Source organism: Cottoperca gobio, chromosome 2, assembly GCF_900634415.1.
Source record: "Cottoperca gobio chromosome 2, fCotGob3.1, whole genome shotgun sequence".
NCBI classification, from domain to species: domain Eukaryota; kingdom Metazoa; phylum Chordata; class Actinopteri; order Perciformes; family Bovichtidae; genus Cottoperca; species Cottoperca gobio.
This window is the reverse complement of record NC_041356.1, coordinates 11,022,052-11,036,059: the sequence shown is the minus strand read 5'-3', so window position 1 is coordinate 11,036,059 and position 14,008 is coordinate 11,022,052. Positions and strand designations below refer to the sequence as shown.

The 14,008-nt window shown below is 41.1% G+C and overlaps 2 protein-coding genes across 6 annotated transcripts in view; one reads left to right on the top strand and one right to left on the bottom strand.

Annotated features, from left to right (window-relative positions):
• Positions 1-13,840, bottom strand: part of LOC115021176 (fibronectin type III domain-containing protein 4-like) — a 56,244-nt gene extending 42,404 nt beyond the window's left edge. The window contains exons 1-3 of one of the 5 annotated variants that reach the window (XM_029451410.1): positions 13,765-13,840; positions 13,075-13,235; positions 11,369-11,426 (exon numbers count right to left, since the gene is read on the bottom strand). The gene's annotated coding sequence lies outside the window, so the exon portion shown is untranslated. Of the gene's footprint in view, positions 1-3,206; positions 3,341-8,905; positions 9,006-11,368; positions 11,427-13,074; positions 13,236-13,764 lie in introns of those variants that run through there. The other 4 variants (XM_029451448.1, XM_029451419.1, XM_029451401.1 and 1 more) reach the window with 4 other exon arrangements.
• Positions 5,322-8,002, top strand: LOC115021171 (leucine-rich repeat-containing protein 3-like). The gene is made up of 2 exons (XM_029451378.1): positions 5,322-5,525; positions 6,453-8,002. The coding sequence occupies exon 2, from the start codon at positions 6,895-6,897 to the stop codon at positions 7,672-7,674; it is 780 nt and encodes a 259-aa protein (XP_029307238.1). The 5' UTR covers positions 5,322-5,525; positions 6,453-6,894; the 3' UTR covers positions 7,675-8,002.
• Positions 13,841-14,008: the final 168 nt, after the last annotated feature.

Here is a 14,008-nt window from a genome sequence, read left to right as displayed (position 1 = left end):
AACACAAAAAAAAAAAAAGGAATTCTCTGTTGATTAGGTTTCTTAGAGAACTGTTGAAGCATGTTGAATGTTTATTAGGAATAACTTGTGTTAATCTTTCTTTCTCTCTATCTCTTGCTTTCTCTTTCTCTTTCTCTCTGTCAGTGCTGCGTCATAGAACATCATTTAAAAGTATAAACTCGTAAACGATTGACACGTGTTTGTAGATCGTAGTTATTTGCATATTAAAGCTGCGCAGTGATGCTATCGGCAGAGTGTGTGGTGGGATGTAGCCAAATTATCACATTTTGATAATATATTTTGAAAAGACAAAACATTGGACTCTTCTGCTCTCGTCCTTACAAATCCAATCTCTACCCATGACTCTTTGCTGCATCACATGACCCTGTTAAGCCAATGGTATCACTCCTAGAGCCTCCCTTCTCATCTTCATTTCCTATATTTACATTATTGCTTATATTGCATGTGTTCAATGTCGTATCGTCGTGCATTTCAGTAAACCTGTTCGGTGTGCGTGTGTTCCCTTCAAACTGTTATTATTATATCTCTGTGCTCCCGTTCTTTTCCTGCAAAACTTTTTCAGCATCCTTGGCCATTCACGTCTAGTCCTACGCTCTGCCCGAGCGAAAAGCTTTCCGACATAGCCTCCTTCTATCAACACCGATTATTAGTATATAGATGCATGAATGGAAATTAGTGAAAAATCAGTTGCGAAAACACAAACTGAAAATTTAAAATGATTGTTTACTAACTTATTATTATACTGTATTTGTTTTGTACAAGGACTCTTGTGGTTTAGCACATTAGTCAACTACGCGGCGCTCATGCAATAGACTATTCAACACTTTACTCTGGACTGCCTCTGATGTGGGAGTTGGTCTCAAAAGCCACGTGCTGCGTCAGAACCTTTCGGCTTCCTTCTCGGCGAAGAGGCCTAAACGTTTGGACGAAGCCGAACGGTGTTTTGTTTGGGCCAAGGAATGTTCAGGGGTTCATTGGGGGGGGAGGGGGGAACCCACGGGGGGGGGCCTGGGCGGACGTGACCACTCAGTCTCTTTTTTCAAGATTGTTCATCTCGTCTTTTTGTTGTCACACGGTCGATTTGACGCTTTAGGTTTGAATGTCTTTTTATTGTCAGCAGCCTAATTGTTTTTATTTGAGAAAGGACGGGTTGGACGACTCCTGTGTATTTATTTATGGTGTGGTGATGCACTTGTGACTTTTTTTTTCTTTGTTGATCATGACACTTAAGTTAGTTTTGTCGTATCGTGTTTAATTTGAGAGGGAGGTGCGGGGGTGGGGGGTGATATTTGATTCAGTATTTCACTTATTGGACACCGATCAGCTGAGCTCAATTAAGTTTTGACGTAATACAAACAGCTGTTGAATGTTATTGTCGAATCACATTATCTACAGTCCAACATTCTGTGTCTCAACTTCTTCATACTCCTGATTTTATTTACAGCCGCTGAGCTCAGAGGAAAAGTTTGACATGTTGGGTAAACGTGCGACTTCTTTGCGAGACTTGAAACCGATATGTCGAGCTTTTCCCGTGACTTTGGGTCTTTAAGCGCTTTAATGACATAAATGTGATTATGTAAACGGACAAATGCTGTATCACTATACTGAACCATGCATAGTCTGATTATTCTGCAATAATTCTTACATTTTGATGTGAACTCGAGTAGTAGTGCTAGCATTGAAATGATGAATTTGTGTTTCTTTTTATTATAAGTTGTCATAGCTTGTACTTCAATGGGAATGTTTGTCAAATTAATTGAATTATTTTGGGCAAACTTGCTTTTTAGAACAGTTAGCTTGCACCTAAGAGGGCATTCTTTCCCCACAGCACCAGTAAAGAACTTCCTCGAGGGTATTACGGCTTTTATACAACTGTCATCGGTGCATGTGCGCTGAAATTAAATGAGTAAAAGCATTAAAAACATAGAAAAACAAGGATTGCTAAACACAGTTGGCGTGTGCATTTGACAAAGATTTTGTTGTGTAATATGAATTTGATTTCAATAACATCGATATTCATGTGTTACTCTGTAACTGTATTTATATTTGTGTATATGCCTGAGTATACTACACTTTTGAAACAAACTGCAACTAATGCAATAATAGGGTGCAATGTGCAATTATTTATTCAGTTATTATTAGCGTAGACACAGGAGAGCTGTGTAGCTTGTTTAAAATGCTTTTTATTTTCAACCACTTAACATGTGGCAGCAACAGCAGGAAAAAAAGAATGACGACATGTTTTTGTTTCTCAGCTTTTGTTTGTGTGTATTTGCAGTTTGGGGAAAAAAAAAGTGATAGAACTTCGTAACTATTTTCGATTGATTTATTTGCTATGTGCAGATCTATATTAGTTGTGAGTAATTACATAGGTTTTCATTTCAAAGTGTTGGTAAGTATAAAAACAAATAAAGTTTCATTTTTTCTTTCTGTGACTTGTTTTGCTCTTTGATGTCTCTGTGCACACGTTAAAGGGGAACTACGCACACAAGTCATCACACACATGTTCACGTAGTATTAAATAACAGAAGTGCAGTATCACCATTGTTTTTATCATTTAAGATTTGCTTGGTATGGCAAAACTACAATACCCATAAGCCTCAGCTGCCTTCGTTATGTAGGACAAGAGAACGCTTTGCTATTACACCATAAAAGGTTTTATATATGTATATGTGTTATATGTTCATTTGTAGAGAAACTGCTGCATGTTTAACACCTTTAACACCCTGGAAGTGAACTGAAGTCCAATCTGTAGCTTTAACTTGAGGTTAATGCAACAGAATGTTCACGATAAAGGATCGGATGTCCTCCTTGAGAACCATATTGCCACACAAGAGCAGAGACTTCCTGGTTGGGGTTACAGACTTCTGCAAGATTCTGCAGAATCTATGGTTTCATTCAAGCCTTGGAAGCGCTCCAGCTGCCACTAAAATACTCTGTGCAGAAAATGAACGGGACAGCCCAAAATAACTCCCTCCACATCACAACTGTACTGGAGCAAGTTCTTTAAGTGCATGTGACATCCAGCTCCTCCATGATCTGATTCTGCACATCTGACAAGACATCTCGGGCAAGACACAATTAGTTATAAAGCTAGAAGTTAATCTAAAAGTGTTCTGAAGCTCGGAGAGAAAGAACATTAGCATATGAAGCGACCAATGCTCTGCGCACTTCACTCAATTTACCTTCAATAACGGTTCAATAAGGGTTTGTCCCGGAACATAAATGCATCCTCTGCCCCGGTGGTGGCTTGGCATCAGCGTTGGAGTGGGTCCATGTGATCACTCAGCATTGCTGTAATCTGCTCACAGACAACCTTCTGTATAATACAAAGGACTGATGTCAAAGCAATGAAGTAGAGGAAGTGCAAACATAAAAAGGTCTCTGTAAGTGTGAGGGTATCCCCGTCTTCTATCTTTTCCCCTCTGAGTTTGAACGTGGAGGGGGTCACACAGCTAGGGCACGCTGCATCCTTCCTGCAAGCAATTGCGAGCAGAGTGAGCAAACACCAGAGTCAGATTGTCTGTGCAGCGCAGGAAAGCATTATCAAATGCAGTAAGCGTGGCTTTGAAGAGGTCAATATACACTGTAGGGCAGCGCGTGCCGCTTTCACAGAGTGACTTCACAATGTCATGTGGAACAAAGCAGGCAGGGGGGGGGCAGATGGAGCAGATGGATGTTGAAACTATGGCTTTGTTCAGAGGAAATAAGTCTGTGGATAATAAATATGTCTCAGTAATGATGACAGTCTATAATGCTTACCCAACAAAGGATCCTTTAATTGGCTCTGCTCCATATCATTCTGTGGAGGACTGGGAATTTATTTAAGATGGGTCCGGAAATCTGCCAGGAGTCGGACGCCAGACGAGTAAGGGTGTTAAACAAATGGCCTGGCAAGTTTCAAGTATCTTAAATCTCAGGGAATGTGAAGTTGCCAAAGAGCAAGTCAAACACATTTATGAGCGCGCTTTCTTGATTTTGGATAAAGCAAACTCATGCGCACTAAAGCGCTTGTGTCGTCAATGCAATCAATGATTCTGCCTTTCAGCAGAATGGACAGGGCTGCACATTTAATCATGCAGGTGCTTTGCAAAGCGCTGGCTGAGCCTGATACCGCTGGGAGTAGCTGCTAGAGGTCTGCTGTCACCGTGGCTGTGAAGGGCTCCATGTTGAAGTCCTCCATCAGGGCAGGACAACAGTAATCGATGTTTATGAAAATGACAGAGCATGACGGGCACTGAATCTCTCGCAGGCAGAGAGGCGGCGGCGGTGGGTTCAGGGACCTCTCTGGGTCCTCAGAGGATTTACTTGTTTTCTACCTCGATCATATCAGATTAGTGTCGAGCGCTGCAAACATCGATCGGATTAGTTCTCAGCAAATTTGGTTATTTATTAAGAAAAGAAAAAAGTACAAATTCTCTGATTTCAGCTTCTTAAATGTAAATATGTTCTGGTTTATTTCCTCCTCTATGAATGTAAACTGAACATCTTTGAGTTGTGGATAAAACAAGACATTTGATGACGTCATCTTGGGAAACTAATCAATGATTCATGTCAACAAATGTTAGCTGCAGCCTTGTTAGTGACTAATGTGCACCATCTATACGGAGAGCAATATCTCTTCCTGCATGAATATAACAACTTCTAACTTAGAGCATGCGTGCTTAAAGAGGTTGTTTGCAACATGTTGCCCTTTTAAATGTTCTTTGTCTCATAGGTGTTGGGTTTCTGCACGACACATACTGTAGGCAACTACAGTATATTAATATTAAATGTGCAACGCAGGCCGAGGAGACCAACACACATAAATAGAGGTGTAGGTGCAAGTGAGCATGAAATGCATACAATCATTCTAAAATATTTGACTTACCTGGCTTGTACTTGAGTATTTACATTTCCTGCTACCTGACACACAACATGACGATGAAGCAGTATATGAAGTATTTAAAATGAGCTCCACCTTTACCAGCTGCAACTTTAAAGTAACATTAATGCATCTATAATGAGAAGCAATATAATATTCTGTATATATATAAGTGCTTTTACTTTAAGTATATTTTGATTCCAATACTTTTATAAATTATACTTAAGCAACATTTTGGATGATAATCTGTGGAAAATTATGTACTGTCGATAAAGTTTGACTTTATGAATGGGGGGGCAGGCAGGGGTCCCGTTTAACGTAGTGAGAGGATGAATCGGGACCACAGCGGTGCAACTGCTGCGCCTCTGCGCATACATCCACACACACACACACACACACACACACACACCGACACACAGCTGCTGCAAACCTGCACTTGACAGTCACACGAGGTTGTAAACTGCGATCAAACTGTTGGATCCGGACTCTTTAACACGTTTTCTCTGCCGCAGAAGTTTATTTGCAAAGGAAAGGCTTCGTGCTGCTGTTCCCTCGGTGTGTTGAGTTATTCCTGGATGTCTCACCAAAGAATGCCCCGTGACTGCACGCTGATGTGCACGGGACACAGTGCAGCCATCAGGTAGGTTTCACTCAAATAACAATAAACTCACTTTTAATTATCTTTTTTATTGACTCAGTGGAGTTTAATTAACCTGAAGCAGTGAACACATCACTGGTAATATAATGCATTATATTATGAGTATGCAATTAATAACAATAGAAAACCATCAAATAGATTTGTTTCTAGCGATGGTTGTTAATTTTAAGATTAGTTTGTCAGGCTACTGCGGGAAACGCTCTGAGATATATAAATAATATTGTTAAGTGAGCTTCAGGGAACAGTTTATAGTGTTTTTAGGGTTATTTTATAGTCCTTATTCCTAAAATAAGTAGCTTTGATTTTCTTTTCTTATTTAAAATATATTTTATTACAAGGATTTATGCTGTTGATTATCCCAATATGTATTTTGCAGCTCCATAATATTCCTACAGTGACGTAGTTTTGCTGAGACATCTTCTCAATATTAAATACTATTCTGTGACTTCTGCATGATTCAGAAACTGCGTGACATTCATCATCATCTTGATCAAAACGCTGCTTATCAGCTGCTCTTTGCATTGTGTCCTATGCAGTCGTTTGGATTTGCATCCCGACCTTCACTGCTCTCACCTGCGTCCCCTTTATCTTAAAGAGTGCAGACACTTTTTTATTTAATCACAAATCACTGTTTAAAAGTTCATCTGCTGCATATTGATGAGCCTTCACCTTGTTTAGCTGAGCACTTTATAGAAACATGTTATTATTCTGATAATGTTGAACTTTGCTTCCCCTCTGGGGAGGGATCTGAACTGAATATGTGCTGTAAGAACATTAAAAGCGTATAAATAGTTGTTAACAGCATATTTAGACTTGATATACAGCTAAATATAAAACAAAAGACATTCTTGACATCCTCACCTTTTGTCTCTCCATCTTTTTATATCTTTCTCACTTTTTCTATTGCAGGTTTCTTCCAATCAGCCAAGAAGACGCGCCCCTCCCACCCTGGAGACGTGACTTCCCCCTCAGACATCTCATTTAGCTAGTATTCAAACCTGTGGATATTTGTTCCCGTTTGTGTCGGGCTTGGTTTTAACTAACGAAGGATATTCTCTAAGTGAGTGTTGAAAAGGATGAAACTTCAGCCTTTAGTGCGCGGAGGAACGCCATGTTCAGACAGACTTCCATGAGCGAACACAGCTCAGCGCCGCGACGCCCATGCAGAGCGCTCCAGACACACACTGCAGGGTCGTCTGGTGAGGAAGTTGAACCTGAGTCATAGAGCACTGTGTTGTGGTGTCTGAGAAACTCTCTGAATACTCAAGCTGGACTTCCTGGATTGTATTTCCCTAAAGCGATGTAACCCCCCCTCGTGTTGTTGACACGCGGGGCTGATTTCAGTCCACTGATGGGGGCCTCTCACAGGCTCAGGTCCTCCATAACACCTTCTCCTTCGTTTGTGGGAACATTGTGGCTTCTGTCTGTGGTCATGACCGCGCACGCTTGCCCTAAGATCTGTCACTGCACAGACAGGAACGGTGTGGTGGTGCAGTGCACCTCACGCAACTTGGAGAACATCCCGGCGAACTTGCCCAAGGACACCGTCGTCCTCTTGCTTTCATCTAACCGGATCAGAAACATCCCAAAGGAGACCTTCACGGATCTCCACCGCCTCAGGGAACTGGACTTATCTCACAACGTCATTGAGAGTGTGGAGGACGGAGCCTTTCAAGGAATTTCCGAGAGCCTGCGGACTTTGGATCTTTCAAACAACCACCTCAGCAGCCTGCCCAAAGACACCTTCGCCAAGCTCCACGCCCGTGTCCGATTATCCCACAACCCCTGGCACTGCGAGTGCTCTTTGCAGGAGGTGCTGAGGGAGCTGAGGCTCGACCCCGAGACAGTCAACGAGGTCAGCTGCTCCACGTCGGTGCAGGAGGAGTACGTGGGACAACCGGTGATCCAAGTCCTGGACTCTGGGATCAACTTTTGCAACTTCCACCACAAGACGACAGATGTGGCCATGTTTGTGGCCATGTTCTGCTGGTTCTCCATGGTGACGGCTTACATCATTTACTACATCAAACACAACCAGGAGGACAGCAGGAGGCACATGGAGTACCTCAAGTCCCTGCCCAGCACCTCCCGCATTAGCAAGGACTACGACACAGCCAGCAGTGTGTTTTAGTGCGCCAGTAATTCTGGATACGGCATATAAGGAACATTCATGAGACGGATACGTGTAGAAACAGATCACATTTAAATGTAAGGTATATTTGTGAGAGCATAAAGTTTTGTGATGTATTTTGGAGAAGTAGCGGAGATATCTCGATGTATTAAGTGTTAAATTAGATGTCAAGACCAGAGAATGAGTCGTTATTATTGTAAAGAGTTTGTATATTTGTTCATCCACACAGGATCTAAGACAGTCGTGTGTATTTGGTGGCACCTTACACTTCATTTGAGGTGGAACTGCAACCAGGAATTAAATTTCACGCTTGTCAACTCATTTAATGTTTTGCTTCAAAGGGTACTTCTACTTAATTAAATTAAATTAATAAGATGAGTTCGTCTCAGCTTTCAAACAGATACTGTTGAGATTTCGTATGTAATAGTGTAATATATACCCTCACTAAAGCGGAGTTTCTTCTTCTGCGTGTTTGATTCAAGTAGAAAAAAACATATTGCAGCAGCTTCCTGTAAATAGATAACTCACTTCCTGTTGTGACTATTCATTAGAGCATTCACATGGTCTCATAACTCACATGTTCATCTCTAATTCTCCCGTCGAGTTCGATTGAACCTTTGAAGAAGTGTGTGCAGCAGGATGCGACTAAAAGGGCGGCAGATGTGCAGAAAAACAAGTCCTCAAAAACATGGTTTGGTTTGGGGGAAAGATCTCAGTGTGGTGGTAGGAAACAGGAAGCAAACTGCAGTGTCCTTTATTAAAGTCCAGCATTATCTAAACCGTCTCCTCTCAGCGCCACATTATCCTTCTCTGCTCCCGACGCACAAAGTCTCGATCCCTGCGGCCACTTCCTCGTAAACATATGCAGAATTTGGACATTTGCTTAAATGACTAAAGCCGTAATAGCCCCACTTTACGATTTGGTAAAAAAAAATGTATGCATTTCCAATTAAAAACTAGTGCAGCTTTATGTTAATTCAAGGCTTGTATTTCTGAGCCGCAGCCCTTTATGGGTCCGTCAGTAATCCAATAAACTCAAAGCTCAGTAAGTCACATAAAGCCGTCTTGCTCCAATACTTATTACAAACAGTGCTGCATTTAGATTTCCTTCTCAAAATTAACCTCAGGATCCTTCTTCCCTTCAAGAAGAGCAGCAATGAAAGGCATGAGAGAAACATCTCTCAATCCTGCAGTCAATTGTGTTTTATTTTTCAATAAGTTCACAACTCACCCGCAGCCTCAACGACTTCCTGTTCGTTATCCCTCCAAGTTACACTGAAAAATACCCTCAGCGCCAAATATGGAACCCGTATATCTTCATCTGCAGAGATCTGGACGGGGCAGAATATTAATACGCGTCTTGCAACCCAAAAATACTTTCGTCCCACTAACAGTTCAAATCCATAAATCTAATGAGCACTTGAGGAATGCATGTCGAGGGGCTCTGAGGACGTCACTACAGTTTCTATTCATGATCAGGGAAGTTATACGTTTGCACCATAAAGTCACACAAAGACTTCTGTTGGAAAGGAAGGTCTCTGCAAAACATGCTCCTTTTAAAATGGAAGTGCACGGCTATAAACTTCAGTTCTCTTTTGTGTGACAATCGACAGGCAAATCACCGCATCTCCATCCAATCATGGGCCATTATGAACTTATTCAGGTCTGTAGTTGTGAAAAATGTCACGTAGGTGAGGCGGATCAGTTGGTCTCAAGCGGCCATTGTTCAAATTCATAGCAGGGAACGTCTGCTCGCACAAACAAGCTCAGCGTTTTCTCTGCAAATGTGAGCATTTCTGGGAACCTGCCGGTAAAAGTTCACAAGAGAGAGAGCTGCTGATGTCGGCTTCACAACTCGCGCTGCAGCTCAATGAGCTCCAGCTGCAGCGGATGCTGGACATCATCAGGGTCAGGGAGAGGATGAAAGCAACATGTTTTTTTGATTCGATAGCAATAAAAATCGCCCTTTCGTTGAATTTGTTGTCCTGTGGAAAACTGCTCATGACCTCACAAGGAGGTGCTTTGATGGAGTTTAGATCCTGAACCTGGTGAATTACAGGCTGCAGCTGAAGGGTCGAAGGTTCCTAACGGAGGGAAATGACCTGGAAGTATCTAAGTGATGAGAGCTGGTTCAATACGTCGAGTACACTGGCTCAACCTTTAGCAAAGGAAATGAGATTCTTTGTGTGAATGTCTTTGCAAATTATGCATTTCTGTGAATAGTAATGTGATTCTATCGCTCGTGGCTCGTTATCACCCTCTCATCTGGCCTGCAGTAACCCGGCAAGACATAAACAATACTTATGGACCCGACTTTGGACTTTAAACTACTTCATCAGTTTATTCTTTCTGTCCATTTGCTATATTTTATAGACATACAACCGTGTCTTGTCTTCCAGCTTCATCTTTCAGCGCTGAACAGATTTAGTTTAATATCTAATACTGACCTTGTGGTCTCTAAAGCTCGACCCATCTATCCTGTCAAACGCTCACAACATTAATTACAGTCCACATTACTTTGTCTTACAAGTCCCAAGGGCTGTGGCGTACATCCTAATGGTTTGAATATTATTAATTAGCTGGATACCGTCGAGGTCAGTGTGTCTCTCTAAGTTTAACTTCAGAGAAACCAGCAGCACTTCATTAGCGTTACATAAGGACTCAGAGAAACGGCTTTCTTCAACACTTGCGCCAGTCCCAGTATTATTTATTTATTTATTTATATATATATATGCTAACCCTAACCCTCCTTTTGTAGTTGATCAAATATGATCAAAAGGGGGGGAATGTGATAGCAATTATTATATGTTCATGCACTTTTCTGTTGTTCTATAACTATGCAAAACATTCACTCGTCCTTCACCAGAAAATGTGTGCCAGGACGTGTTTTGTGTATCCAACTGATATCTTGTTGTGAGACCAAAAGAACATCTTGCTCAGGACAGATGTCCCGATGGTAACTAATGCTTTGGGAGGTCACCTCATGTGCGATATAAGATGCATGTTTTCTCTGTCTAGGGAGAGCGTTCTTCAGCACTCTCCATCACTCTCCTGCAGACTGTTTTCACACTCTGTATGACTTGTGATTCTGAGATCTCAGAATAAAATGTCAAAGACGAAACCTGGGGGAAATGTAGTATATGCTCATACGAGATATACGGCAGCAATGCAAAGGAAACGGCACAGGAAGTGTGTTTTGTTTTGCACGAGTAACTATGACAATGCAGCTTAAAAACGGGCATTGCAAAATTGCATTATCAGAGGAGTTTTTGTATTTACTGCCTAATTGAGTAGCACGCAAAGACCAACAGCACCTGTCAGGTGTGACATGGACTTCATGGACTCGCGTCACTCCTGCTGCCGCTCACATCTGAATGTCATTTGTGATAAGATTTGTGATAAACCGACGCAGCTGTCACATTATTTAAACTTCATTCAGGAGCATACAGTGTAGATCAGTCCACTGATTAAAATGCATGCCTTCAACACTGGAACATCTGTTCAGCAGTGGCTGCACAGATGTCACAAGTCTAAAACATTATTTCTTATTTGGAACAATAAACATCAAGAAGAAGGTTACTTTCATTCAAAGTGAAAGCAGAAAGAATCTCTACATTATATCTCTTCTCCCAGCGTTATGCCTTTCTGTCACACTGCTTCCTCACACACACACACACACACACACACCCCTCACCTTTATCGGTCAGAGCGGATGCGTGACGCAGCACCTTCACGGATCACTGTTCAAACATCTGCAGAAGAGTCAGAATGAGAAGGATATTTATAAGTCGTGACCGATCTGTCTCTTTCACAGTATATTTCTTTTTAGTAGGCCTGCTATTTCATTTAGGTTATTGGTATTACTTTATAAACAGGAGATGCACATTTACTGTTATGAATATTGCATTTTGGTTTGTTAAAAAATAAAGTTTAAGGAGTTGTCATTTCATCTGTGGGTCAACGTTTAACCTATATTTGAATATTAACTGGATAACACCTAAAAACAAACATATTCGTGCTTATTCTTTAAGAACAAGTCGGGAGTTTGATGTTTCTCCACCAAAAACTTTCCACACACACACACACACACACACACACACACACACACACACACACACACACCTGTTTTAGGATATTTATGGAGCACATTATGCTCATGGTGACCGTCTGTTCTCTGCACAGGGAGTGCATGCTAATGGCTCGGGATGCATCCTTGAAGACGTAATTATCTGTCTATCCATATATATCGTTCCCTTCAGGATGCATTTCTGTTTTTACCAAGTCAATAAGGCAATTAAGAAGCAGAGAGAGAGAGAGAGAGAGAGAGACGCGAACAAAGAAATACAAATCGCAACACAAAGGTCAATTTAGGATGTGGCCAAAATGGTTCACTTTCATTGTGCTGCACAGGTGCACGAACAAGCCGAGTTCACTCGGTTCAATACGAGTTCACAAAGATAGGAAAGCATTTGAAGTGTTTGTGTTTGTGCGTGAGAGACGAGGCCGAGGCAGATTAAACAGAAAAAGGATTTCTGCACTCGGTCGTATCTTTTGATGCAGTTTTTAAATGCATGTGTGACGAGGGAGAAAAGGAGAATCAGAGGCACTATTGCCAAAAGTATGTGGACACCCATAATGTGATTAATGAACAACTCATTACCAGATCATTTGCATTCATATGATTTAATGACAGTGATATTTTTTAATCTGTAATTGGAAGTGTAAGAGTGGGCGATTAATCATCCTCTGCAAGTGTAATTTACTTTAATATCTTTGTTCTGATCCTCAGGTAACGTATTCAATGCAATACTCTAAAAGTAAAGTCCGTTTCTTTCACATTTTTAAACCTACACACAAACTTTGTTTCTCCTTTAAGTTTCCAGTCTTGGTTTTTGAAGCCCAGTTAATACCGATTAATATTCTGCACAAAGAAGATTCAGATTCGTGCCCCCCCCTACAGCAGCTATGTAGCCTTCGCAGAATGAAGTGTTGTAACCCTCTGGGCTGCTTCAGTATCTCTTCCTCCTCTCGGCTCTCGGGTCACAGGATTGTCTCTGGTGAACAGCCAAAACATCCTCACTCGGGCGTCTTCAAGCTGCTGTGTCATGTGTGCAAATGTTTATATGAACTGACATTACTGTGTCATGGCTTTGAAGAGAGATACAAACTATAAATCAATCAGGAACATATATATATAATAATAATAATAATAATAATAATAGAGAAGTCTAAAAGAGGTTAGCTTCTGCAACTTGATCCTCTTTGACTTTGTCTTCTTGTCTTAGGATTTGCATTCATGCTAACAAAGTCAAGTTCACGGACCACCAGATCTCTGACGAGTGTCTCTCGCTTCTGTAAAATATGCTCAAAACTAAATAAATAAACAAGTGAAGCTCACACCTTCTTGTCTGTCAGAGGGCACGACGAACGTCTCTGACCATCAGACTGTGTCTGAGGGGATTTCTATTGGGCTAAAGAATCACTCAGCTGCAGGCGGCGTGAACTGCACGAGTACAGATGCATTGCTGAGCAAGCTAGCACACCTCAGGGGGCTGTGCACCCTATACCAACACATGTAGAGATAAAAGATTGTAAAACAAATGCAATCAACAATTAGATTCAATGTAAAAGCATCAGAAAAATAACAATTGTAGCAACGGGAGAGATCGCGTCTGCAGATTCTACTCGATTATGCTCGAGCATCTTCATCCTAAGAATATTTACTCTTTGCTCCCATCACCCACTAAAACACAAGCTGGAAACTTGTTGAACTTCCAGTAAAAGTAATTCAATATGTGACTCTGCATCCTTGTGTTTTACAGAAGCTGAGCAACATGATATATTCTATGCAGTGTGGGAGATACAGCAGGACTGCAAAGACCTAAACGCAGAGACAAAGCAGTTGCTCTCTTAAAAACCACCAGGCTCCATTGACAAAAACAGGCATTTTAGGAGTTGTTGTACTACCGCTTTGTTTGTTTGTTTGTTTGTTCTTGTGGTGTTTTTAAAAGTGAAATGTTGTATGTAGCATGCAACTATGCACTTTGGATTTAACTATAATATAAAGAATAGCAAACTGTCAGCTCTTACCTGAACGCTTCTTATGTGCACAGTCAGTATCACAGGGAAGCAGATACTGGACCTTGTGTGTGAGCAGCACAGCTGTCATCAATAACAGTAATGATCTTAACGATGGCTTAATAGTAAGCCATCGTTAATGTTATTAATTACACCTGTGCTGAGGTAAATGTCTATTATATATGCTCAGATAGATAGATATATATATATATATATATATATATATATATATATATATATATATATATATATATAT